The sequence below is a fragment of the Fundulus heteroclitus genome, chromosome 18, assembly GCF_011125445.2.
Source record: "Fundulus heteroclitus isolate FHET01 chromosome 18, MU-UCD_Fhet_4.1, whole genome shotgun sequence".
NCBI lineage: Eukaryota > Metazoa > Chordata > Actinopteri > Cyprinodontiformes > Fundulidae > Fundulus > Fundulus heteroclitus.
Window position 1 is genome coordinate 24,944,972 of NC_046378.1, and position 27,955 is coordinate 24,972,926.

Sequence of the window (27,955 nt, forward strand, 5' to 3'; positions counted from 1 at the left end):
GACTCACCCAGGTCTTTTTTTGCTGTGAGATGGTCTGATCATGGCCACCTTAGGGTACAGTCCAGCAACAATCACTGCCTTAATTAACATCTCATTATCTGAGAAAAGAGAAGACATTAATATTTCATTAAATGCTGCTCTATGGAAGACAAGTCTGACTTAAAACAAAGTGTAACTAAAAAAAAAAAAAAAAAATAGAAAAAAAAAAAAAAAAACTCTCCTTGTTACCTGAGTTGACATTGGATTTAGGGTCTTTGGGATCCCTGCTGCTGACAAAGCCAGCATTCACGAGATGTTCAGCAAACTGGCCTTTCATGTTGTGAAGCATCTAAATAGTAAAAAAAAAAAAAAAGTACAAATTACTAGTGTGTAAGACTATAATTGTGATATTAAAATGCTCCAATGTCTCTAGTCTAAGTGAAGTCTGTCTTGGAAAGCCTTATCCAGTTTCTACTGACAGATGATTTAGTCAACACCCAGTTGTATCCATGTTTGAGACTCTTATTTCAAGGTTGGCTGACAATCATTTAGCTGTTAGCATTCAAGAAGTGTCTGCCACTATTAAACTGTTTGTGCGGCAACATTCTGGGTGCATGGTAGGCATGGGCCTGTATTAGATTTTCACACTATGATAATCTTGAGTAAAAGTACCACGGTTTCACTCCATCATAGCAAACAAAGAAATTGCAAATAGAAATGTAGAACATATTCTAATTTATTTTACTGGAGACTGACAAGTAAATAATTTAACATATTAAGTAACAGTTAGTCATTATAACGTATTCATTGTTAGCTTTCGTTTTCATAGACTAAAGTAAATAGATACAATAAACATATTTTTAATTGTAATGATTAGGGGTCTCATTTATAAAGCTTGCGTAGGCACAAAATGGGGCTTGAAACGTGACATTTCCATGCAAAAGTTAGGATCTATTTAAAAAAAACTTGACGGGAAAATGTGTGGACCTCCCAGCAACTCTGTGGGGGTCTTTATCATCTCATTCCTCCTTGGTCTCTCTCCCTCCTCAGATTGTCGATCTGGACACAAAGCCTCAGAAGAGTTTCAATTTGGAGCATGGTGTGAGGCTGTAATCCAGTGTTTAATCAAGTTAACTTTTTAACAACTTCTTTTAATGTGGACAACATCTGTGATTTTACCTCTGATTTACATATTTAATGAACTCCTCTCTGTGATTTTTTTCAGTTTCATTTTTTTTTCTGTCAGTGGCTGCCATTTCACCATGAAAAAAATCAAAACAATGTTTAATACACATCATTATTCATTGACCATTTATGGGTGAATCAGGTACAGATGCGATCTATAAAGGTGTGCTGGTGTGCTTGCGCATGATTTTATGAATCAGATATTTTTTTTTTTGCCTTATGCCATTTTCTTTTTCTTGGTGTAGATTCTACACAAAGTTTTATAAATGAGACCCCAGGACCCTTAAAAATTTGACTTTTCATCTACATTTCCCTACTCTGACCATCAGTTTTGAAAAGACCTCTCTCCCCTTATATTCCTCCTTTTTCCCCTCTTCTAAACATTTCCCTTAGATTTAAGCCAAAACATGCTTGAAACCAAAACATGCACAAAACCTTCAATAAAACGTATCAAACTTATAATTTGGCCCTTAATATACTTACATAGCTTTCATGAGTTGCAATGCAATTTAGTAATATTTATAAAGTAAACATGCTTAATATGTTAAGTATTGAACTCCTTTTGGTGTTGTGAATTTTCGAGAGTAACAAGATGATATAAACTTATTTAGAAAACATAAAATTGCAAAATAACTCAACTGAATGAGAAGGCAGGTTACAATGGTGCATAGTGCAGAGAAACATGTGATAGAGCCAGTGTTGTCTAACATTACAGGCGCAGTTCCACTGGCCCGCTCGTTTTCGCCCGTCCTACTCGGCTCCTCCCCGTTCAGATTATTTTCGCCCGCTATAGTGATTCCACCGGCCTAGAAAGGCCTGGGAGAGGGAGACGCCTCCTGGACGTTGCTTTTGCCCCCTCACACCCCCCACCAAAGGCAGACAGCCGCTGCCTTGTACCACGTCAGGTGGATGGATGGACATTTCAGAGACAAAACTTAACAGCTTTCAGTGTAAAAAGAGAGAAAGCCTCGATAAATCCATGGATTTGATACAGCTCGTCTGTGTATAGAAAGCTGAAGTGCCCCCTTTTCTTTGCTTCTTCTTCAGGCGTGGTTCATGGTTTGAAAATAAAATAAAATTTTTGTTTGACCCTCCCTGTTCATAGTGATGCTTAATATTAATGTCACTCTTCAGTTTTTCTGGACTTCCTCAGAGAAAACCTTCTCATTTCTCCACGCCCCGCGGCGTGGTGCATTCACTCACATTGGCCTTAAACCTCAGCAGAGCCGGAGGAACCGGGTCTGGTCGGGAAAAAAACCTGTTCCTGAAACCCTCGTAAGTGAGCGGAGCCGTGCGGTGCGCGGCCATTACGAGACAGTGGAATGGGGCTTGCCTTCAAGACAGCCAGAGAAAACTCTCTTCGGAAAACTTTAGCTGCTTTGAAACCATTTCTTCATCTATATACTCACAACTGCATCTTGCTTGTTTTTAGTGCTCAGTAGGAAAAACAAATGGTGATAAACAAGATACGATTTACTAGCTCTCTGACTTGCTAACCGTTAGCCGCTAATCCTGCTAACGTTGGCATCTGCTTCAGCGCCTTATGTGACGTTTTTTTCTTTTATACGTCTAGACTGCATTTGATCACCACTTGTTCTAGATTTAAACCTGAACTGACACAGTTTGACATTTATTTAAACGAAGACTTAAAATCTACAATATTTAGAAAAAAGTCCCTCTGTGGTATAGCGGGCAAACACTCCATCTTTCATACGTGGGACCAGGGTTCGAACCTAGGCTGTGTCAGGAAGGGTTTTCAGTGTAAAAACTCCACCAAGTCTAGTAATGATTTGTTATGGCGACCACTCACAAGGGAGCAGCCAGATGGACTTCCAATATATAGAAAAGTCAATCCTGAAGTGGGAAATATTAATGTTCAGGAAAATTCTTTAAAACATTTTTGCGTCATTACACTGCTACAAATTACTTCAAAGTAAACTTCATATCTTTAATCTGTCAGCAGCCAAACACGAGAAAAGCCTTTGCAATCAGCCTGACTCACCTGGAGTGTGTTGGCAGACAGGAAGTTGTCCCAGCAGTACTCCCTCTCATACCTAGCACCCCGTCGTTTGGCGTCCTCCCATCCCTGCCAGTCGGTGAGGAAGAAATTAGGAAAAATAATAAAGTCATACAAGACGCAAAATGTCAGGGTCACTGTTAGTTTTTCTTACCTTAAATGCATAGACAATAGTGAGGTGGTCACTCTTGGAGTTTCTGGACAGAGTCCTTCTCCTCATGTCTGCCATCTTTTCTTTACCCTAAGGGGGACAAAACATCTTTTAATTATGCAAGACGTGTAAAAAGAGCCCGGAAGGTAGATTTTAGCAACGTGCTGAAGTGTGTGTATGTGTGCGCGTCCGCTGTCAGTGTTGGCTTTCATGTCTGTGAGCGCAGCGCCCTACCAAGGGTATGAAGAAAGGGTCTTTGAAGCTGAGCGAAGCGGCGATGGTGAGCACAGGGTCGAGGCATCCCAACAGAGCTCCGAACAGGATCAGTTTGCCGATGTGCGGCTCCACCGGGAGACGTGCCAGGTGGAAGCCCAGTGCCGTCAGATTCTCTGTATGGTCCAGGGCGTTCTAACACATCATGTCACAAAACCCAGAAGAAATAGTTTCAGGTCATCTTGAGCTCAAGATGATTTTATTTTAATGACATCCATCAGATCAAGCAATAGTTTTTTTTTTTTTTTATTCAGTGGTTTCTTTGAAAGTAAAATCTTGTAGAAATAGTACATTCAAATCACTTCTCAGTTATAGGATCATTCCACTGAGGCTATCAGCGTTACATCCTTAGCGGTGAAACTGTAGGTTGATTAACACAAAATTAACATGAAATTATTTTATCTTTTTATGAACGGGAATCATTTTTGTGGCCTTTTTGTTGGGAGCACCTGTTATTTTTCCGTATTTTATTTTATATCTATTTGATCTGTTTTATATCCTAGTTTACTAAATGGTAAGAAAATGACGTTACCAGTGTGTTACGTCAGCCAGAGATCAAATCTGAATTTTCCTTCATCCACAGTTTCTAAACTTCCTTTGAATGAAAAAAAAAAAAAAAAGACTTTTCTAAACATAATCTCTACACATCTCAATCAGATTTAGGGCATATGAAGCACAAATGACAAATGTGCTTTTCTTTTCCTTCTTCCAAGGTAAAGGCTGGATATCTATGCACTTCAAACACCATGAAAAATCCAAAAGCAGACCCAAAACCTGCCTCATCATCTGAGGCTTGGTTACACTTGATCCCCAAATCTCCATGAGCTGTTAGATTTCTTTGTAAAAGTATTCATTTCTCTTTAACTCGTTGATATTTTGTCATTTTGCCAAAGCAAAAAACATAAATGTTATTGGGATTTTATGTGACTGACTAACACAAAGTCTAACAGTGAAGTTTAAAGAAAGCAATGCACGAGTTACACATTTTTTTAAAATAAAAATCTAAAAACTTGTGCGATGTATTTGTACTCGGCACCCTGTGTCGTAGCCAATCTTTTTAGGGTTTGTATCTACCAGTTTTGCAATGAAATGATTGCTCATTCATCTTCACATGAATCAGTGAAGCCAAGTCAGACTGGTTGGACGATGTCTGAACATCAGTTTTCAAGCCTTTGCTACAGATTCTCTATTGGATTGACATCTGGACTTTGACTGGGCCATGCTAACACATGAATATAATTTAATCTGTCTAGATTTGCTGACCTGCTGGAGAGTGAATCTCTGCCCAAGTATTCAGTTTGCTCTAATAGGTTTTCCTTTCGTCATTGCCCTGACTTTAGCTCCTTCATCTCTGACCAGTTTCCAACCCTGCTAAAGAGAAGCATCCCCACAGAATGCTGCTGCCATCACCATGGTGGATTCTGGGTGATGTAAAGTTTAATTTGGTCTCATACTTTGGTCTCATGAGACTAGAGTAGCTTCTTCTGCGTTTCTGCTGTGTCACCCACATGGTTAAAGTGCAAACTTTACGGCTTTCTATCAGCAGCAGTTTTCTTCTTACCTCTCTTCCATGAGAAGTGGATTCGTGGAGAGCATGACTAAACATAGTATTTTCAACAGATTCTCCTGCCAGAGCTGAGGATCTCTGCTGCTCCTCCAGAGTTACCACGGGCCTCCTGGCCATGTCTCTGCCTATTGAGTTTCTGATTTATATGATGGACGGATGTATGTGATGGACGGTTGTACTGGAACTGTAATTTCCCTCTGGGATTATTAAAGTATTTCTGATTCTGATTATTGCTCTTCTTGTCTCACCTGTCAGTTCATGTGGAAGGCCATGGCTCGTTAGATTTGCTGTTGCTTTCAATTTTCAGACAAAAATCTGAGCAGTGTTCTGTGAGATGTCCTAAGCTTAGGATATTATTGTCCTAACCCTTTTTTTTTTTTAAACGTGTCCATAGCTTTATCCCTGGTATGTCTACTGTGTTCCTTGGTCTGCCTTTAGATAAGCACCCCAGTTTCTTTTAGCTGTGATTTAAAATTAATCTGGATTAATATTTTGGATGCCCATCCAATCCTCCAGTTTATCACATAAAAACCAAATACAATGAAGTTTGTCATTTTAATGTGACATCAGACAAAAGCGGTTAGAACTACTTTTGTAAGCATTGCTCATATCTAAACGTTGCTCATAATAGATTGTGATAGATGAAACAAATCCAAAGCTTGATATGTTAGATCAACTAAACAATATGTAGTCTGCCAGTCATTATTTTTACATCTATATCGTTTGGAAGGTCTCAGCTTTTTTGAAATTACACAAATGTATTTTTCTACAAATGTCTCAAGACATAAGTCACCATAGGTAATCTTAACTGTTACCTACCAGGTATGTGAGGTTCTTGATGGCGAGGTTGACAGCCTTCTCACTGGGGGGGTCCAAGGCCTTCTCCAAAAACCGACTAATGGAGCCCAGCTTCAATATCTAAAAAGGATGTACATCAGCTGTCATCTAATCAGTCAAACCATGTCATTATACACTATACTACAACCAAACCGTGGGTAATGCAGAAAATTTTATTTTGTGTATGTCTTTGTTCAACAACGTTGCTCAAAATGCAGGTTGGATGTGTGCGACTCAACACACATTAGCTTGAAGCCACTTTATTGTGCTTCCCTTGGTGCCAGGAAGCGAAATAATTGTGATAAAAATCGATTCTGTGAATGTCCACATTCACTTAAAGTGCATTCATATCCACATTAAAAAAAAAAAAAAAAAGAAGAAAACACACTGAATTTTAAATTCCTCAAAGAGTAAAGAAGCAGCCACATATCCACTCTCCAATTGACAAAAGGGCTGATGTTGGAGTATCTGCATTAGAGATTCAGCTCAGGGTCTGCATGTTGTCAGAGTGTCTCTCACTCTGAGGTTAGGCCTGATGCATTAGTCAGCCTCTCACCCACTAGCTTTAAAAAAAAAAAAAAAAAAAAAAAAAACTATTACACACATACTTGAATTTATTGAGCTGAGCTGGTGGAAGATGCACGCTTGAAACAACATACAATAAAGCTGCTGGTGAGAACAATCACTGCAAACACTGGAACTGAATGAACTTTGGCTTTATGTTCCATTAGCAATGCTTTAAACATTTTTGAGTGCACCATGAGGATTAAAAGAGACAAACAGCAAGCTGCCAATGGAGAGGAAAGAGAAAACTACTCATGTGTGAGAACGAGGCCATGAACAGAAGTGATTACATTGTGGTGAAAAACAGAAACAGCTGGAGAAGGGGCGCGAGTCAGTCTGGGACGTACTTCCTCAATTCTCATTAGCCAACAGTGGCTTTAAGCACAGAGACCAAAAACCACCCACCCTGACTAACACCTCCACCTGCCTTTTCCTGCAGTTTATTCAAAAACTCATTGGTAGCGCGTCAAAATTGTATACACATTCATCATCTGCATGAATCTCATGTTTATTTTTGTCTTTAAAACATAAAACTGAAACAATCTGTTATGTTTACAATACCGATACAAGAATTAAAGTAAGATAAATGCCTGTGTTATTGTTGTTATTTTTTTTTCTTCCATATTTCTGGTTGCAATTGTGACCACAGTTGTATGTAAAGCTGGCAGTGTTGGTTGGTTTTCTGGCATAGATCTGGTGTTTAAACACAAACATTGTCCATAGGGTTGAGGTCAGAGCCACTTTAGAACCTTAATGTTTCCATGCTTCACCTGTTTCAAAACTTGAAATGGATGAAGCGTGTTTTTAAACGAATGATGTGTATTTTCAGGATCAAGACCCAATAGGAACCAGAATTTACTCTAACCTAAAATATTACTGCTCATAAAAGGAAGCAATTAAGATTGCATAATAAATACCCATGATCAATCAAGGCTCAAGCTTATCATAAACTAAAAGATGGGTATTACATTGTTATGTACCGAGAGATTGACGACCAAGAAAGAAACATCTTCAAGTCTGACTGAAATTTGCTGCTACACACATGAACAAGTCAAATGTCTCTTGGAGACGAAGACTTTTTTTTGCCACAGTGAAAACAATTATGTTTGTGGGAATTAAGGTGAGGTTTTCTAACCCAACAATCAACCAGCTGTCAAGCATGGTGGCTACAGACTCGTGCTTTAGTTCTGTTTTGCTGTCAAAGGTCCTGCCGCATCACACACACACACATAATGGAGAGAATAAAGAAGCTGAAGCACCTCCGATTTCTTGAACTTCATCTTGAATTAGGAGTTAGAAGGCTGAAACCTGAAAAAAACTGGGTGTTTCAAAAGAATAATGATCTGGAACGATGTGACCTGACCCTTTCGAAAATTGGTTGACTATGCTGAAAAGCAAGAGTTTTTGAAAGAAGCCACTTTAACTAATTAAAATGAGCTTTACAGTTCTGGATAAAAAGTATAGTCAAATATCCAGCCAGAATTATGGCAAAAGCTTGATGATGGCTAAAAAAAACAACCCTACCGTGATCAAGCTAAAGGACACTTAACCAAATATTTTTGTTGATGTTGGTGGGAAATATATGACCCTTCGTTCAGAAAATGGATCACAGAAAATGTACTTTAAGTACAAACGTGTGTGTCAAATTCATACCTTTTCCATTCATTGCATTAGTCGTATAAATCATACAACAGATGGTTCAAACGCATGCTTAAAAGCTCAAAATTAATATGACGTTCATGCTGATGATGAGTTTATGTAAACGTCTGACTGGTAATGAAAGAAAATCCTGCCTTTAGCTCAGTTCCTAAGCCAAAACCAATCTTTTACCCTCTCTCTCTCTCCCCACATACACCACCTTTATCTGCAAGCAGAGCTCCTCCAGTGGTGTCCTCATAATTTCAGGTAATTGATAGGCTTCCAGCAGGCTGGCCCTAAGCCCATTGTACAGATGATAGCACTTTCCCGGTTGCACCCTGGATATATGTATAAAAAAAAGGGAGTCAGATAGAGAGAAGGGGAAAAAAAAGATTACATGTTATACCAGTCCTGTGACAAGGGCTTAATTTGAGAAATCAGTGGGATGAAACTGCACACAGTAAGTGGCTTCTGCTAATTGGGTCTTGCTGCACTTTGATGTCAGAGCTATCTAACAGAACAGACGTCTCAAGTCGCATACAACCGGGGAGTGTCTGAACCTTGCCTTGCTCCGCGTGTGCAGATGGGGAAGGAGTAAGACGTGGATGTTGGAAGAGACTTATGGAAAGCTCACGCCACAAAAATGAAGGAGCAATAATTCTTCTAGATTTAGTGGAGGATACCCATAAGGATCAGTGTGGAGTGTGCCCATATTTAATTTATTTAAGGTTTAAAATAACAGTGTGTAGGCATGCAATTACCTTCCAGCGCGTCCTTTCCTCTGTTTGGCGTTGGCCAAGCTAACCCACTCAGCCGTCATGGTGCTAATGTTGTTGTCAGTGTCAAAGTTGGTCTCCTTAATCTTGCCTCCGTCTATCACATAAACAACGTCATCTATGGTGATGCTGAGAGGACGGGTGGGGAAGATTGATTGGGAGAGGAGAAGGAGAAAAACTGAGATGAAACAAAGAATAAAAATGCTGCAAAGCAATCTTTTAAACAGCTTTAGCAAAGATTTTAAATAATTATTTTGAAGTTAAAACCAAACTATTTTAGCTCTTTGGTAGATTTAGTCTATATTTGGTGGAATGATGTGGGGTGAAGCGTCTTCCTAATTTGTTCAACGCGTTCACATAAACTGGAGTTTTTCCATCCAAGCCATGGAGACAGTATTTGTGACCAATCCAAGCAAAAATGCTAATTAGCTTCCAATTAGCTTCTATCCCAGTAATGGCTGGCACTCAAAGCATTATTACTGGCACAAACAAAACAGCCACACTTAGAAAAGTAATGGACTTGCTACTAATCATGGAAACAAAACACACACACACACACACACCTGGTCTCCGCTATATTGGTTGCAATCACAATCTTTGTAACTCCTGGTGGGGGTCTTTTGAAAACCTGAGCGGGTTTGAGAAGAAAGATGAAACAGGATGGCTCTGATGTTGACAAGGGAGTATGGCTGTGTACACAAAGATGATCAGAGAACAAAGAAATAAAGGAGAGTTTACCTGCGTCTGATTAACAGTGGGCATGAGGGAGTGCAGAGGGATGATGACGAACTTTTCTGAAACAAACAACATAAAAGCAACGCTCAAACAAAGCGTGAGCAAACAGAATAATTAGACAGCTGGACGAGTTAATTGTAAATCTATGCCCTATGCCATGTTTGTTATTAAGAAGAATTGGTCGCGTGTCTTGCCAAAGCTGATATTTAAAACACACTCAGCTCAAACTGGACATTTAAATGCCAAAACAAACATTAGTTTACATAAATGCGCAGCAGCTCAAACCAGATGTTGACATGCACTCTCTTTAAAAATACCATTTTCTCTCTCATTTCTGACATCAAGTCAGACTAAACATACCCTGTAACAGGTCAGTTACGATTACCAAAATTACTTGTTTATTCATGAGTAACTTATTTTTACCTTCCCTTAAATTCAGAGGTTTACATACTTTTCTTTAGCATTTTGTAGAATAGCATTTAAATAGTATGACTAGGGTCAAATGTTTCGGCTACATTTCCATCCTAGCTTCTCAGAAAAGTTTCTTTTCTGGCCCCTTCTTTTTGAGAGACCTGCTGTAACTGAGTCAGTCTTGCTCACACACACACGCAGCATTTCAGCTCTACCCACAAACTTTATAAGGGACTGAAATCAAGATTTTAGAAAGCCAACTCCAAAACAGTGAGTTTTCTGTCCATAAGCTACTTAAAAATATGGTGGTATGCTGAAAGTCAATGCCCATTAGAAGCCCCATTTGTCCCAGAGTGTCAACTTTTGAGTTATAGGTCTTGAGATACAGTTTCAAAATGTTCACATAATGTTCTTTCCTAATGATGACATCTATTTTGTGAAGCACACCAGTCCCTTCTGCAGAATATGGCACATTTATGCATCTAGCAATTGCCCACAAAATAAACCAAACCACACTGATATTTTGAATGATTTCTGTTAAATTTACTGTGAATTCACAGAGATGGGGTGTTTATAAGGTGGGCCTTAAAATTAATTCAGTTGTGTGCCTTCAACTGAATAAAATTCAGTGGACTAACAAAATCAGAAGCTTTTAAAGCCAGGCTATCATAATTTGGGTTTACCCAAATTGTTTAAAGGATGTAATCTGAGTGTGTGTATGTGTAAACTTTTGACTTTGAACAAACTTATAAAAAATCTCTCTCCTTATTCTGGCATTTTCCAAATAGAATAATGTTGTCGGTGTGTCATAAAACGTCCTAATATTGTAGTGTTTTAAATTAAGTAAAAATTCATAAAAGATGAGCGTACCTGATCGGAACATCTGCTGAGCCATGAGGAGGTCATTAAGACTGCTAATGTTGTCCCAGCCAGGCAGGAACACCAAGATTGCTCCCTCCTGCCAAATAAATCATATAACCATATAAAACAAAGGCTTCGGTAAAACAAACCAGCCAAACATCCATTAAACACTCATTACGCCAATGAATGAGCAAGGTCCCTAACATAATAGGAGGAGCTGAGGTGAGCCAAGTAGGCTTCCACCTTCAACCGCAAAAGAAGAGATGGGCGGCTTGCCAGCATCGTTATAACAGCAACATCCTTCTACAACAAGGCAGTCTCTGCTTCACATCAGCTCACGCCTCTCTAACACCAGCAAAAGAAAAATACACCACCAAATAGACAAATGGAAAAATGCAGAAACACAAATGATAGCGGAGATAACGAGAGCAGAGTTATTGCTAGGAAAATCTGTGTCCATTCGTGTTTACCAGAGTCTGCAAACGACAATGTCAGCCCGTCAAACAAGAAACACAAAGGAAGATTCAACCATTTATAAATCAGATTTACAGTTTCTCATGTGCGGTTGGATAACTTATTAAAATGCAAAAACAACTAAATCAATTAAACCTGCAACTCAACTTACAGCAGGTAAAAAATTAAGACGTGTAATGAAGAGGAGTGGTACAGGGAATAGGTATTGAACGGAAAGAAAAGGATATGAAAAAGACATAAAAAGCCAAGGAACCAGCTGAAAGTATCAGTATTTGGAAAGCAGCAGCTGCCACACAGCTGTAATAATATCTCTAAGTTATTAAAAACCTTCACAGAGTTTCCAATTGTAACTAAAAGGCTGCAGTAGATGTCTCTCACTTAAACTCAATTGGAGCCTCTGTGCATTGTGTCATGTTAGGTGAACACTTTGTACAGTCGAGAGGGAGAGGAAATCCAACACTAACGAATGAAAACATAGGATATATTACTGGAGAGATCTGCTGCCGGGTTCAAAGTAATTTGATTAGCTTTAGTTATGCTCTACCTGCTGATTCTCTCTATTACTGCAGCTCCCTGTATCCTCATTTCACTTTCTCAGCACACTCTGGCTTAAATAAATTAAAGTCCCTTCCAAGTGGCTGTAAAACATGAAGTGTTTAACCCTTACGTACAGAAGTTTTAGCACAAAAATCTAGCCACCCAAAACATTAGGCTCTATTGAAATCATGTTGGTTGAATTAGGCTGGCGAGTGAAGGATGAAGAGGCTTATGTTCATAGCACACCCAGGAACTAAAGAATTTGGTTAAGTAGTTAAGGTGAATAACGGGTAGACGGCCGTCAAAGGAACAGTGTCTTCTGAATTTTCTAAAGTGTTAAATTCATCAAGACCAACACCTCAGGAAAACAAATTCCTTAAAAACAACAACAACACATTTTCTGTTGGTTCGTTTGATCACAATCCCCTGCAACTGCAAAAGAAATAGCTTCGAATTATCAACAAGTAACTAATGTTAGCCTAACACTTCAACAAACTGCTCTATATGAAAACATTACCAACAGGAACAAGACATGAGGATATCAACGACGGTAGCAGTATGTGTCCAGTCAGACACCTTTAGAAAAAAAAAATGTTTTTAATGTATAAACGCATTCCCCTATTTAGGTGACATGCTATCAGAGTAGCTTAATTAATTGTCTTAACTCTTGTTGGGTATGCATGGCATTTATTCTAATTCGTAGGGATGCACAGAGACGAAAATGTGGGCTGATATCGATGTCTGATATATTGCAGTTATCGACGATAAACGATAGAGCTTACAATTACAATTTACAGCTATTATATAAATATATTTTTTATACAAAAAAAAAAACAAAAACAAAAAACAAAAAAACTTCCACACCAAAGTCATCGCTTCTTTGCTTTACAAATGCCTACACAAATACCTCTTAACCAACCCCTAGTTGTTGTTTAATAGGGTCTCACTGCAGCACATGCCCACACCAGACACCCATGTCAGTGACCAAGATGCTAAAGGCCACAAAGAGTGTTGGAAGCACTGAGCTATATAATTCACTGGAGTGCTAATCGCCCGCTGTTTGAACAAGTCGCTTTGAAGCCACCAGCCGCCATATTGGTACTCCCTATTTCCCCCCAGTAACTAGGGAATATGTGCGCTACAGCATCGAATAATGAGGATTTTCTCATGTTCAGGGAGGGCTTAAAACTTTTAAAATGTCAAATGCCGTATACTTTTATGTTATGTTCTAAAAATATCAAGTACTGAGAAAGTCATGTGCTGAAATATTTTGCATTTTATTCATTTAAATATATATGTTTAACATTTATAAATATATAAATAACAATATACAAAAACATATATTTACATATGTGTATACATATATACATATACACATACTTATATATACATATACATATATTTAATATGAATAACATGTAAAATATTTCAGCACCTAATTTCCTAGTAGTTGATAGTGTTAGTACATCCACTGACTGTAGAATTGCCTATGAAACGTTTTCACTCAGCCAGAAAACTGCTTGTTGTTGCAAGCCAATCCTATGGGATTCTGTGAGAGTAGGGAGTAGCAAGATGGCGGCCAGTGACTTCAGTTTTTTGGCAAAATCAGCACTCCAGTGTATTATATAGCTCAGTGGTTGGAAGCCTTGTAATGACAGATGAGAATGAGAGAAGAGCTTTCTGGAAGATGCAGATTTATTGCAACAATATGACATTTAGAAATACTTTCCCTCAGTGCATTTCCCAGTATTGTGCAGCACTCCCAGAAAGACTTAAAAAACAATTTTGTGACTGATCTTATGACATAAATTCAAAATATTCTATTTGAAATAGCCTAACTTCCACAACCTGGGCAAAAACGTGCCGTACAAAATACTGAAATTAAAGAAAAATACATCTCTGTGTGAATTTAAATAGGTAGAAAAAAGCTAAAAAGAATAAAGTGAAGATATCTGGCCAAAAAGTTATTTCATAGAGTGAACTACTTCTGTCTTTTAATTACACATAATCATTATTACCAAATACACCCACATGTGACTGTGTGTGTGATGTAAAAATTGCCTACATACAGTCGCTGCAGCCTGACAGAAATGAAGCACACAAAGAGGTGGATTAGTTGCTGCAAAAAAAAAAAAAAAGAAACAGTTCAGTAGTGTTGGCCTACTATTTGGCGACACGCACACTGATCCTCCCACATATATGAGCTTCACCTAGCAGGCAGTCATTAATGCTTGCATGTCAACCCCCTTAGCATCTAATCATGGACCTCTTCAATATAATTAACCAATCATCACAGGCGAAAGCCCGACAGACGGGCCATATCCTTGGTTGGGAGAGTCATGGCGAATCAGCCAGTTCCCCCTCAGCCGTTTGACAATGCCACGGCAAATCAACTGGTCGAGTGGCTGAGTGCTGCCGTGACTGATGGAGATATGCCTTCGTATAGGAAAGGGTAATTATTCCGTCTGTCTGAGTTAGTCACTCCTCGTTCCAAGGCGCTCTTTTTCTTCTAGCCTCTTTCACACATTTTAGACAAGCCCAGCCACAAACAAACATAAATAATGCAACTAGTTCCGCCTTACTTGGAAAGAAATAAATTGAAGAAGCAGGCGAGTGGATTTTATTTTATTTTGTGACCAAGTCTTGCTGTGAAATATTATATTCAACATTTATTGTTTCGATAAGGACAATTTAGGTGCCTCTCAAAAATTTTAATAAATTTAAATTAAAAGTAGATTTATTTCAGCTGTAACATTCAGATGTGACACTCAGACTCGTCACCCACAGAGTGATACATATGTTATGCATTTATTTTAAGTGGCTTAACACAAACAATGTTCCTCTTTTAGCCCAGGTCATGGATTCATCTGTGTGTGATGGCTTTTAAAGCACTGACTTCAGTCAAAGTCCACAAATTGTTAAATGTCTCCCAAAGCCCTAAATGAGCTTCGGTTCCAAAATGATGTAAAACCTTTTTTGAAGATCCCAGTTTTTCTTCTGCTCAACTCTCAATTAATGTGCTCGGAGACAGCCTTCGGTGAACCGTCAGCTTCTTTAGCAATGACTTTTTGTGGCTTATCGCCTAATAGGGGGTGTTAATGGCTGTCTGCTGGGCAACTGCCAAGTTAGCAGCCTTCTCCATGATTGCACAGGAAACAGTCAGAACATTTCTGGATCAAAAATCCTTTTATAATGTTGTTAATATATAATAATCCTATTTTCTGAGAATCTGAATTGTAGGTTTTCTTGGAACTTAAGACATTCATTAAAATTAACAGATATAAACCCATGAAATATCTTAATGTGTGTAATAAATTACAATTACTCAAATAAATTAGATTTCCAATAATATTCTAATATATTAACCCCTATAAGCTGACCTTATCGGTGGCGTAAATAATCAGCTGTTAACATTAAGCAAAAGTAGCGCTGAAAAGAAGCCGACATAAAAAGGAGGCAACCTGACAAGAACTGGAAGGAGAAAAAAGGGACTGGACGTGTAGTGGGAGAGCATCTGCTCCATCACTCATTAGCACAGATCTGCTGCCAGGATCGGTGTCATTTTCTCTGATCTAAAGTCACTGTGTTTGGAAGCTAGCCCCGCTCCCTCCATCTGCTCTGCCATATTTCTCTACTTTTTCAGCTTAAGCAGCCGTGTCACCTATTAAATTTTTTACTTAATGTGGATCGATTTTCCACACGTACCACCGCAGTCTGCCAGTGTTAAACACGTCAGGAGAACAGCAGAAACCTGAAAATCCTCAAGGCATGGTCCAGTGGCAGAAGCCTCTGATATAAGAGGCTGCCTGCAAAGTAATTTTCTTCTACCGTACAAATATACTTTAAGAAGAAAATTCTATTTCAGACTGCACTGGAACCAGAGACAAGATTACACTCACCCCCTCATTGAGCACAATATAACGGATCAGTGCCAGGATCAGCTCCAGATCAATCTTCTCATCGGTGTCCAACATCTCCACCGCCTCAATTGTGCTGTCAGAGTATCTGTAAAACATTGAACACACACCAGCTCTCATCTTCCAGGCTGAAAAGTCAACGTTGCTGTTGTTCGCCAACCAGTTGCACCTAGGTTAGAAGGCTTTCATAAATTTCTCATTTACCAAGAGTTGATTCAAAGCCAGACATTTTGTTGAAATGTGTTTTTTCCTGGGGTCTTTAATAGGTTTTCTAAATGCAAAAAAAAAAAAAAGCTAATACAAGCACAATACACAGACTAGCAAGGAAAACAAAACAAAAATAATGAGAGTCTGGTAGAACATATTATTTGACCGCTACTAAGGAAAACAGTAATTATTGTAATTTTCAAATCTTTCTGGACGATCTATCGGCATCAGAATCTATTAATTTTCCCTTGATCGTCTCTATTTGGTGATGACTAAGTCAAACACTGAAGAATCCGCTTCCCCCCCACCCCCCCAAAGTCCATTAGAAACATCAAAACTAAGAACTCCCACCATTTGCAGTATATAAACACATCAACCAATGCACAAGTCTCCCAACAGCGCTCAGACAAGCAAATCCTGCCCTGCACTGAGTGCTTTGAAATTGAATTTCAGGCCAGCCATTCAGATCATGTTCTGACCACACAGGATTAATGACTTAAGACAGAACAAGACAGACCGAATGCAGCAACAGAACAAGGCAAACTGAATGAGGAGAAGAACCATGATCTTACAACTAACTATAACAGTGGACATAGAAAGAACACATAAAAACAACGCAGAAGAAATGTGCTTCAGAGCTACATTTTCTCTATGTCCAATCTGGATTCTGGATGTTGACTGTGATGGACTGGCGACCTTTCCAGGGCGGACAACACTGGAGATGGGCACCAGCCCCCAACACCCCACCCCCCCTTCCCCAATAGGATTCTGCAGGTTTGGTTTACCATTACAACTGAATGTCTTGGTTCACTAACGAAAAGAAAACACACACACTGTTGGCACAACTCATGTGTGAACAAATGATTTCTGTATTATTGATTAATGCTGGTTTTACTTTTTTTTATCTTCACTTCAAACCAAACAAAATAAAAAATATTAAGGGAATTTAGAGGTACTCTGCTGAAACGCATTTAGTGTAGGAAGTGATCAACAGCTCCGCGTTCTGTGGCCTCAGGCAAGGTTCTGTTTTCAATAAACTTTCAAAGGGTAAACTGTAGCACAAGCAATTACGTTGGCAGTCTCTCCAATTATGAAAGTAAAGAAAATGTATTATTCTCCACCTCAAGGAGAAATATTTTCTGATAGATGGTTTAAATGTATTGAGTTTGCTGTATTTAAAACAACAGAGCTGTTCCTTAACAAAAGAACACTAAAAACAGACACAAAATTAACAGAACTGTTTTAATAAATCTAGGTCTCCAAAGCCTTTGTCCTCCTGTTTAAATGCTTCCTTTGTTAAAGGTTTAATTTGGGGTTGAACTTTAAAAACAAATGTGTAAATGTGTGCAAATGTCCGAGACAAGATAATTTATGAACCAGGCAGGGAGGTGGCCGAATTTCTGTTTTCTGATGTATGAGAAAAATTATTTCAACTTGATAAAATTCAAGAGCACCAAGTAATGCTTATAATCAAAGCAACAGGTCCAAAAACCAACGAGTTTCCCAGAAGAAATGGAGTTTTCCGAATGATACAGGTACTGTCCATCCATTATCTTTACACGCTTATCCGTGCAGGGTCGTAGGGGTGGGTCCTATCTCTAGCGGTTGATACAGGTATTATTATTCTGTAAAGAAATCTCATGTTACTAGTTTGATAAATACCCTTTTTCTTATATTTCAAAGACTTCTTGGCTCAGTGAACCGAAAATGCTAGCTTTCTGCTCTCATAACAGGTGGACAGAGCAGACGCTCCCCAACATATGCATGTCAAACGTGCTGAGTCAGCACGTTCCAGCATGATGTGATGATACTACTTCCTGTTTCAGACTGCTTCCACGACAGCAGTTCCTTGCAAGTGCAAATTCAGGTCAAACTCAGTTCATACAGCAGAGTAGCTCTGTGATTATATGACTTGTAATAATAGGTCATTTTTCTATGCTCTTTTGGAAACTATTCTCTTTGCAAGTTAAATCAGAAATTCATTTGCAACAAGTCACAGTTCTCCTTGTCAGAGGGCAATAAATAATACCATTAAATAATAATCACTCCCTTCAGCAGCAGATTTGGCCAATTTAAGTACTCATCTCCTCTCAGCCGCTCACCTGCCCTGCAGTGTACGTGCGTAACACGGCCAGCTCTCCTTGTATTCCAGCTCCTTCTCCTCCTTTTCTGATCTGGACTGGCGGCCCTGCCAAAAACGCTGCTTCCATGCAGGGCGACGGTCCTGATTCTGTGGGCGATATCTGGCAGAGATACAGCATCCAGTTTTTACACACAAAGTAGACATTTAAGACTTTTTAAATGTGCATTTGGCACAGGTGTAACATAATCTCATGTTGTGATGTTAAGACGCAGTGATATTTTCCTCACGTAGAAGAATGTCTAACGAAGTGTTATCTAGTTTTGCTCTCAGCATGGGACTGTCTGCTCAGGAAGTTGAAGCTATTATGACGAGACTCTCATCTGAAGGTGCCTTCTGTAAAGATGACACTATCTATTTTTGTGACTAACTTTGAAGTAAGAAAGCACAGACTTCCTGAGTTGCCAGAGTGTGTGGATAAAGTCTGTAAATCCGGCATTGAATTTGTATCAGAAGACAAGAGCTTGGAGGTGGGAATGCAGACACATGCGAGTTGAGCGCGTTCTAGTTGCAAAAGCGGTAAAATTTAACTGTTGTGATAATAAAATTGATATCAAGGTTCACCCCAATGTATGCATTCAAACACTATTGGAAAATGTTCATAGTTTGGGGTTGTACATTACAGCTACTGGTTTACTGAGATAAACTGTTAGAGGTGCTAATAAATGGTTTATATGTGAAGCTAGTATTATGTTTTATACACTGCAGCCATATTGGATATTGAAGTTGGGCTTGCTTGGAGACCTCTGATGGTCATTCTAACTTCAATGTCAAAGATTTCTCCTGGTTTATTTCTGACAGGAAACTCAGAAAAACTGATTACAAACAGAATGGTTCATAATAAAGCCTGCCTCTCAGATTGACTAACAATGTTTGGTTGCATAAGCATGGAAGAAGCCCCGGATGTTAACAAAATACAAGAGTAGCACGGCTGTCTAACTGTTAACTGTTAACAGTTAGACAGCCGTTTTATATTTATAGCTTTGCATAGGAGCAAAACTAATAATTTACCCATATTTACATTTTTTCTAACAATCTGAACTGCATTTAATCATCTCTAGTTAATGATAAAACATACCCTGACTACCAAAATCGAACTGGACAGTAATATGATAGACCAAACAGAATTTATTTGAAAGCAGTTAGCCTATTTGTGAAAACATAAATAAGAAGATTTTCAATCTTGTTTGGAACCTTAGAAAGAGAGAACAATCAAACAACATAATATGCACCTCAAACCTGGACCGGATTACCTGGAAGGAATTCTACATTAAATAAAACACAGTCTGGGATTTGAAAAATATCTTTCTGCTAAGATTTCCCTAAAAATATATTACAAGACCATTGCTGTGCCTCCAGTGTTATGCTACAGTACCTGGTCATCTCAATGATGTCTTCAAGTAAGAACTCTTCCACTGGGAATGTCAACCCAGGGATGTGGATCATTGGACATTTGTCTAAAGGGGGAAAAAAATGGAGAAGAGGTGAGGACAATCATTCCTGTGTAATACAATTGTGTGAATTGGAGGCATCATACCAAAATAGTTAGAAAACTTCTCTGCGTTGAGAGTGGCACTCATCAGGATGACTTTGAGGTCATCTCGGAGGTTAAGTAATTCCTTCACTATGACGAGCAAAACGTCTGACTGAAGGTTCCTTTCATGGATCTCGTCCAACACAAGGTGACTGATACTGGATAGCAACCTAAGAAAACATGGAAGATTTAATTCTGGGGTTGGTTTGGGGGGACTGGCTGATCTCTAAAGGACATTGTGAGCACTTCATGTGTGATCAAGCATGGGATGCAGTACAATTTTATATTTTTGGCCAAAGGAAAAATAAAAAAAATACATAAAAATAAAAAAAATGTTTCCCTATTTCTACCAAAGCAATTTGTCCTAAAACAGACAGTGCTGGTTTGACAAAAATATCAAGTTTATAATTTAAAAAAGTAACATAGTCTACTAATAGTCTATACAGACCATAGAAGAAAAGTTCTTCATCTAGCGTGTTGGTAGGAAAATTAAAGTCCTTAAATAACTTGAAGTTGTACCAGACCTGACAGGGAAAGAGGGAAAATTTAACACTTTCACTAAGACCCCTTTGTTATCCTAAGTTGCTCAGAATCTAACGAAGAGCGTGGAGGAATGAGTCAACAGAAAATCTGTGTGTGTGTGTGTGTGTGTGTGTGTACATGTGTTTTTATTTCTCTGGTTTTGAGAATGGAGATCCATGCTAATGATTTTGGCAGAGACAGACGAACAAACTGCAAACCACTACGGATGAGAAACAAAGCTAAAGATCAAGACACAGAAAGGGTTGTGCAACAAACAAAAGCATGGAGAGGATGCAATGATGATGAGAAAGTGAAACATAGGATCAGACTCACGGATCTGAGCGCAGCCACTGGAGAATAATTCCTGTCGTACAGTACAGTATTGAACCTTGTCTCCGTGGTAACCGGCTGTGAAATGTGAATAGAAAAACGATGACGAAGAAAGCCTTTACATTTTTCATATGACACAAATTAAGTCTAGTGTAAAGAGAAGACAAAGGTCAGTAATTGTCTTCTATGCATCTATTCAACCGTATAACTGTGGTACCATGCCTGAATTTTCTTATAGTACCTTTTTTTATATATATATAAAAACAACACACCTCCCATATTTTCTCTTTAAGCAAAATTTGCACCCATGAACATGAAGCAGAGTTTGATTTTGCCATGAAAGTTGCAGGTTTGGTCACTGCAAATAACAACAAATTCTATACTTCCAGCAAGTAATGAAAAATAATAATGAAGACATTTGTCCTATAAAAAGAAGCTATTAAAGTAGTTTCCATTACTTTTAATTAACTTGTGTTCAGTTCTGCATCTGTGTTTTAATAACTAGATGTGATCTTATTTAATCTTCATATTCAATAAACAATTAGTTAACGTTTGCAACTTTACAACCACTGTGCACAACAGTCACAACTGGTGACCAACAATTAGTATACTTTTATTATTTTGATGATTTTCATGAACAGACTGTAAAACAAGAAAAATAAGAAAGAAAAAAAACAAGAATTAAATATGATATGATACTATATTAGAATGAGACATGAGGAGTTTCTGGCATCGAAGCTTACCAAGTTTAAAGAGAAACCCCCCCCCCCCCCCTTCCCAAAAAAAAAAAAATAGAATCAACTGGTTTTGCTATTTTAAAACAAAGGGTTATTTTTTTAAGTTTTCTTTTTGAGATTTTCCAGATTTCATGGCATGTGTGTAAAAGGTTATATAACGCTGTCTCACCCAAAAATTGGCTTTACATTGCTAGTAAACTGCACATGGATGTCTTATTGTGCTTTCTACATGTCCCGGTCATTATTTTCACAAATTACTGCACATTGAAATCCTGCTTTTGAGTCTAAAACCGTCTGTGTGGCATCATCCCCGTGTTTAACGAGTGACATCACCCAGAAAAACTGACGTCAGCACCTCTACCGCTGTGGGGTATAAAAGCAGCGCCATCTTGTACATGTCTCTAACCATTTTTAGGTTTTCAATACAACATTTTATAGCTTTCATCATCATCATGCTCCTGGTCACCATTATTGATTTTGTAAACATTTACAGAACAATTTCAGATCAGAGAAAATTCATAGTCTTTTATTTTAAAATTTCATATTTTTAAGATTTTTTTTTTATATATAAAACAATATAACTGAAAAAACATTGCTGACTTTTTATTTCTGTTTGTCAATGTTTAGATAAAAAACTATCACCTAGTGTTAATATTTTGGTATTTCTTTAAGAGTCATGAAAACATTGACAAAACAGGAGGAAAGATTGGTCATCTAGTCTATGACATGATTTCTAAAGGGCACATAAACTGGCATGGTGAAAGCAGATGGAAAATGGCTAATTGTTCACACTGATTAAATTTCATACTTCACCAGGGTAGTTCTGTGTTGAAAGGTTTATCCTTTGAATGGTACAAGGACCTCTGATTAATTTTGTCTCTTCAAACATAGCTGCCGACTGCATTTCGCTAGCAACTGATCCTCACGAAAGGCTTTGTTGTATAATTAATGCAAGAGTGGTATTTAAAAAAAAAATGAAGATGACAATTTTCTGGAAGAAAAACACTAAAGTAATAACCCTTAGAGGAGGAAAGAATTGCATCTTCACAGGATCAGAACAGAATGAAAACAACCAAGGAAATGAGCCTAAAAGACACGGATATTGAAAGAAATCACCCGGAATATAGCAAAAAATGTATTTGCACATACAGAACAAGAGTATGCTAACATCTCTTACCATTCAGACACATAACTGACTACTTAGCATTTAGAAGGTCCTAATAAGCAGCAGAAAGGCTTTGGGGAAAATAAGAGCGGCTGGGCTTCTAACAGCCTCGACACTTCACGCTCTGTGCAGTGCTACAAATTCATTTCTACAGCACAATGCTACCGTGTAGCAGGTCTGCTGTGAGGTCATCTCATTGTTCACTCTGCAAACAATAAGCTCCCTCATCTCTCAGACAGATGTCTGCTTTCCTGGTTTGTAACTCAGCCTTACAGAAAGTCCCGTCACCTGCCGTTTTCCAGTGAGCCAAACCTTGCTTATAGTAATTAGTGTTAATATACGTTACATCATTAGTTATATTAAGGTGGAAATTGTGCAACGAGAAAGGCAACATTACTTCTTCACTACAAGAGAAAGAAGTGCCTGCAACTACATTGTGTCAACAAATGAGCTGTAACTTATGCATTATACACGGCATTCTGTTTAATTTAAAAACAGTTCCTTGCTAAAATATTAACACTGTTTGAAATTTTACAACATTCTGACACACTGCATGGACAAACTTCAATGTGTTTTAAGGAAAACGGCCCACGGTATTTGAAATCTTGAGAAGAATGTCGTGCCTCTGTATTCTGTAATCTTAGTCAGTGCTTTGTAGAATCGCCTTGGATTTAGGTCTGGACTTTGACTAGGACAATCTAGCCTGACTATGATTTGATATGAACAATTCATTGGATCGCTGGCTGGCTAGGAGCTCAGAAACATATTTTTAAAAAGTAACATCATTATATAGTTGTTCGCGATATTCATATCTTGAACTTAAACAAAACCTGGCCAATGTTGTTTTTTCATTCATTATACAGTGAAGTAATATCAAATATTATCACATATAGCATATTTTCCTTAAATGGTGCGACCCTAATGTTTAAGTCTGCGTCAGTCTCAAGTTTTACTATGGCTTGCTTTAAAACAGCAACTTTCTTCTTGGCACTTGCCATTTTAACTTTCAATCCAAAAATGCACCCATCTGGAACTCTAAATTGAATAAAATTTTAAGTTAGAGCTAATCCTTGTTCAAATTTAACCAGCTGTTCAAAGTTAATTTTAGATAGGAAGAATATCTTCGCAGATAGGTGAAGCTGCAAACCGAATATACATGAATGGACAAGTAGAAATTATTCATCAATGGAGAAATCTCTTTTGACATTGCCGACATTTTTTTCTTAATTGATCAAAAGAATGTCATTCAAGACATCTGAAATAGAAAGAAAAAAATACCTATGGATTGTGGTTTAATAATTTTCTCTGGCTATTAAATGCTAAAACAACCTCCCAGAAAGGAGGTAGTGATCTACCTCTCAGTTGAAGGCATTACATTCAAACAGTGCTTTGCAATTGTGCTGTTGCACACACTGATACTGCAGTGACAATTGCAATTTAATGTAAAAGGGAGATTTAAAAGCAGATAGTGAGTCGGTCAGCCTGATATATAAAGCTAATTTGTTCCATAGTTTTGGCATGATGACAGAGAAAGTGCAGTCACCACAAAAAAAAAGAAAAAAGAAGAAAAACTCAGGATACGCTGCATATGCTGATTCATTATAAAAATTATTATAATTTGTATACATTTGCTTTCCACATGTAATGAATTGAAAGTGAAATATTGATTGTAACATTTGATTATCCATCCATCCATCCATCTTCCAACACCCTTATCCCTATTGGCGTCGTGAGCGGTGCTGGTGACTATCTCCACCTGTCAATGGGCGAGAGGCGGGGTACATCCTGGACAGGTCGCCAGTCCATCGCAGGGCAACACAGAGACAAACAACCATTCTTGCACACCTAAGGAGAATTTTGCATGCAAACTCCATGCAGAAAGACCCAGGGCTCAAACCCAGGACCTTCTTGCTGCAAGGCAACTGCACAACCCACTGCCTCACTGTGCAGGCTCATTTACTTGGACTTTTATTTACTATATTTCCCATTTCATTTAAGCTCTCAAATATATGAATACTTATTTAACAACTTATTTTCAAGATTGTAGCACTCAATAGCAAACAAAGCCCAATCTCCCTCAACAGCTTTCTCATTTATGCTAATTACCCCATATGGAGTTCTCACTGTATTTAAATGTCTGTATTTTTAAAACCACCAGGAGATGTAGCTCAGCTGGAGCATCTGGCTCCAAGATGCTGAATAATTATCTTATATTTACCTATTACTTAGACATAAGGTGCATGCTACAGATCACAACAATCATCTGGTTATGAAGTCCCGATTGGCTTTGCTGTGATAAATGGAGCCGGCATGATGTCTAAATCAAGAACCAAGAACCACATAATCAGAGGACATAAAGCTGTGCTTTTTCCGATAGTTAAATACAAAGTAAGCCTTTTAAAGTCAAATCCATTACCTCCATTTCATGCATCAGCAACTGTTAGGGGGGAAAAAAAACGTACCTCTGCAGGCGGATTTGGTAACCACAGGAATTTCCATTTCCTACACTCTCTGCTCTCTCTGCAGCCACACGCTCCGCTACCTGAGAGGAGATACACACAGTTCCATTGAAGAAAATAGCCTGTATTTTTTTTTCTTGAAGCTGCTTTATCAGAGTAAGTCATGCATTCATTTTAACAAACATAATACTCATACTAATAGCAACATTCCTCATTAGTAGCCATACAAAATTATAAGAACCAAAATAAGCAGGCCATCAGAAAACGTACGGAGATGGCACTGATGCGCCGAGGCTGCGTGCAGACCACGCGGCATGTTGAGCCCCTGCCTCTATTGATGTGGTCATCCAGGATGAACTGCGTGACCTGAGTGGTCTTTCCACACCCCGTCTCACCACTAACCACTAAGACACGGTTAGAGTTGATCAGCTTCACCAGTTCCTGTGGATCAAATCAGAGATGCAGGGAAATGGAAGAAAACAAATTAAGAGGCGAGAAAGATAAATACATGTTATATTGTGAAGAATGTGTTTTTTTTTTTTTGAGGGCTGGGGTGGGGGGGGGGGGGGGGGGGGCGGTAACATTTTTAAAGGCATACTATGCAACATTTTTCAGTTAATTAATGTGTTCCATACCGTTTTGGATGATTAAATTAGTCATTTCAGCTCAAACAAAGGTTTTCTCGGACGCCCTGGTGGTCTGTGGGGGAAATACCGCAAGAGCCCTCGGCCCACACCCACAGGCTCAGAAGTCTCGTGCAAGACCGCGAGAGTCGGTCTTGCTTTACGGCGAGAACTCCATGTGTTTTTGCCCTGCCATTCACTATATACACGCGCGAAAGCAACAACAAAGAACCGTGTGTTAACGTCAAATAAACATGCAAGTGCTTTTTTTTATTATTATTATTATTATTTATTTTTTTTTTATTTTTTTATTTTTTTTGGAATGTTGGCGAGGCGGTAGCGTGAGTTTGGCGAGGCGGCCGCCACGCCAAGATAGCGCTGCGGGAAACCCTGATGTTCATACTTTCACTGTGTTAGTCATTGTTTGTACTGCCGTTTTTTCGACTTTTCGTTGCGTTCGCCTGTCTGCTAAGCTCAAAACAACCGCGCCTGGCTTGACGGAGAAACCAGAACAGCTGAGCATCTTTACGACAGTGCACTTTTACTTTCGCCCTCTGGGGGGAGCCTCGCTGGAAAAATCAACCCTGGTTGCATAGTATACCTTTAATAAACATGTTGTAAGCTATGATAAGTGGGAAACAAATTGCTTACAGGTTAGTTAAATCAATACTTGCCTCTTTTTTTCCATATGATGGGAGCTTTTCCCTGAAGTTCTAGGAGGTAAAAAAAATAAAAAATTAAACCAAGAGAAGTTTTATTTTTGTATGGTTTAAAGACTTCTACATTTTTGTAATAGTTCAGGTGAACATTGACCGTTCAGCATTGTGCAAAGCCTTGTCAGGAACGCCACATGACTACATTCAGCAATACTGTTTTGTACACTAGTGGGCATGCCCCATTTTGGATATGTAGACTTTGCATTTGAAAATTTGAAACTTGTGGGCCCAAAATGATAATAACCCAATAATCAAATGTTCAAAAACATTCAGGTAAAGCGACTCCAGACCAAGTTCTCAGTAGGAAATGTCTTTACAATTTGCACTTAGGAAAATCAAATATAAAATTGTACTAGAAATCAAACCTACAACAAATGTCTGCTGTAACAGAAATATTCTCTGGTGATAAGTAAAATTTTATATTAACACTCTTACCAACATTTCCTTGTAATTTACATTAGCTTTTTTGCTTTGTAGATCTCTTTTCAGGTCATCATCCAGTGATGCGTCTCTGACTACTTCCTGAAATAAGAACTCCAAATCCTTGTCCTTCTTTATGAGTTTTTCTTTCTCCACCTCATCCTGATCATCTTCATCCCAATTTTCTGGTGGTTCATCTTTATCTGCTGCTGTGGACGAGTCACTGAACAAACATTAAATAAAACACGTTAGGAATATAGTTGATGACTTAAAGCTGTATTTCCATTTAAATATTACCATACAAACCCTTAAGAAAGAGACAAATTCATGTAAAGCTACCATACTTTACCAAAATGTTTCCATTGCTCCCAATACTTAATATCATTTTAAAAAGAAGATTTTTTTTAAACAGTTTAATCAAAATGTGTTTTTTTTTTTTCACCAATAGCTTGTGCTTTCAGAACCTTTGACAAAAAAATGACTTACCATATGTTTCAGACTATAAGGCGCATTTAAAATCCTGAAACTTTCTCAAAAATTGATGGTGCACCTTTTATATGATTACAGTTAAGCTTACTGACCAATTTGGTACATTGCACTCAAAAATGTGTTTAAATGTGTAAGTACAACTTTGGTTAGCAATGAAGCTGCTTCACTCAATGGATATTCGATGCATTACGGTACACTGTGTTACTACCTGATCGGACCCTTGAGCTGTCTACAAGACTGCCTGACTGTAATCTCTAAACTAGAAGTGCATTAATGTAAGCAGCCCATGCCCGGAGTACGTGCTAGCAACAATAAACCAAGTAAGTTAATTCATTATAAAAGTTACATTTATTTTGACATTGTTGGAAACAGGGCAGCGTAGTCCAACTACTCTGTCCTCCCGACAAAGACGGATAGCTCTCCCTCTCAGGGGGGAGCGATGTTAAGGAGGAAGCACAGCAAAGCAGCATATGCGCGTCCTACGTTTAGGTTAGCTTTCCATTTTAATCAGTCAATAAATGTACACTAGAAGCATAATACGCACGTAAAATGCGCGTATTTATGCTATGTGACGGCTAAATTAGATCGAAGTTCTAATTTCAGACGCATTGACGCTCCTGTTTGGCAGGGAATAAACAGGAAAACAACATCCTGTGTCAAAGTTCAATTCCGGAAGTATCCCAAAATAAGA

General features: G+C 38.4%; 1 protein-coding gene across 2 annotated transcripts in view; it reads right to left on the reverse strand.

Annotated features, from left to right (window-relative positions):
- The window catches only part of dhx36 (DEAH (Asp-Glu-Ala-His) box polypeptide 36), a 46,130-nt gene that overhangs the window by 15,054 nt on the left and 3,121 nt on the right, over positions 1-27,955 (reverse strand). For both annotated transcript variants that reach the window (XM_036149482.1, XM_036149483.1), the window contains exons 5-24: positions 26,791-26,998; positions 26,314-26,352; positions 25,287-25,457; positions 25,020-25,099; positions 20,659-20,733; positions 19,807-19,973; positions 19,645-19,726; positions 18,232-18,372; positions 15,905-16,010; positions 11,004-11,091; positions 9,726-9,781; positions 9,551-9,615; positions 8,973-9,116; positions 8,432-8,549; positions 5,992-6,090; positions 3,567-3,740; positions 3,336-3,422; positions 3,167-3,250; positions 229-328; positions 8-98 (exon numbers count right to left, since the gene is read on the reverse strand). In XM_036149482.1, coding sequence (XP_036005375.1) covers positions 8-98; positions 229-328; positions 3,167-3,250; positions 3,336-3,422; positions 3,567-3,740; positions 5,992-6,090; positions 8,432-8,549; positions 8,973-9,116; positions 9,551-9,615; positions 9,726-9,781; positions 11,004-11,091; positions 15,905-16,010; positions 18,232-18,372; positions 19,645-19,726; positions 19,807-19,973; positions 20,659-20,733; positions 25,020-25,099; positions 25,287-25,457; positions 26,314-26,352; positions 26,791-26,998 — 2,175 coding nt within the window. The remainder of the gene's footprint in view (positions 1-7; positions 99-228; positions 329-3,166; positions 3,251-3,335; positions 3,423-3,566; positions 3,741-5,991; positions 6,091-8,431; positions 8,550-8,972; positions 9,117-9,550; positions 9,616-9,725; positions 9,782-11,003; positions 11,092-15,904; positions 16,011-18,231; positions 18,373-19,644; positions 19,727-19,806; positions 19,974-20,658; positions 20,734-25,019; positions 25,100-25,286; positions 25,458-26,313; positions 26,353-26,790; positions 26,999-27,955) is intronic.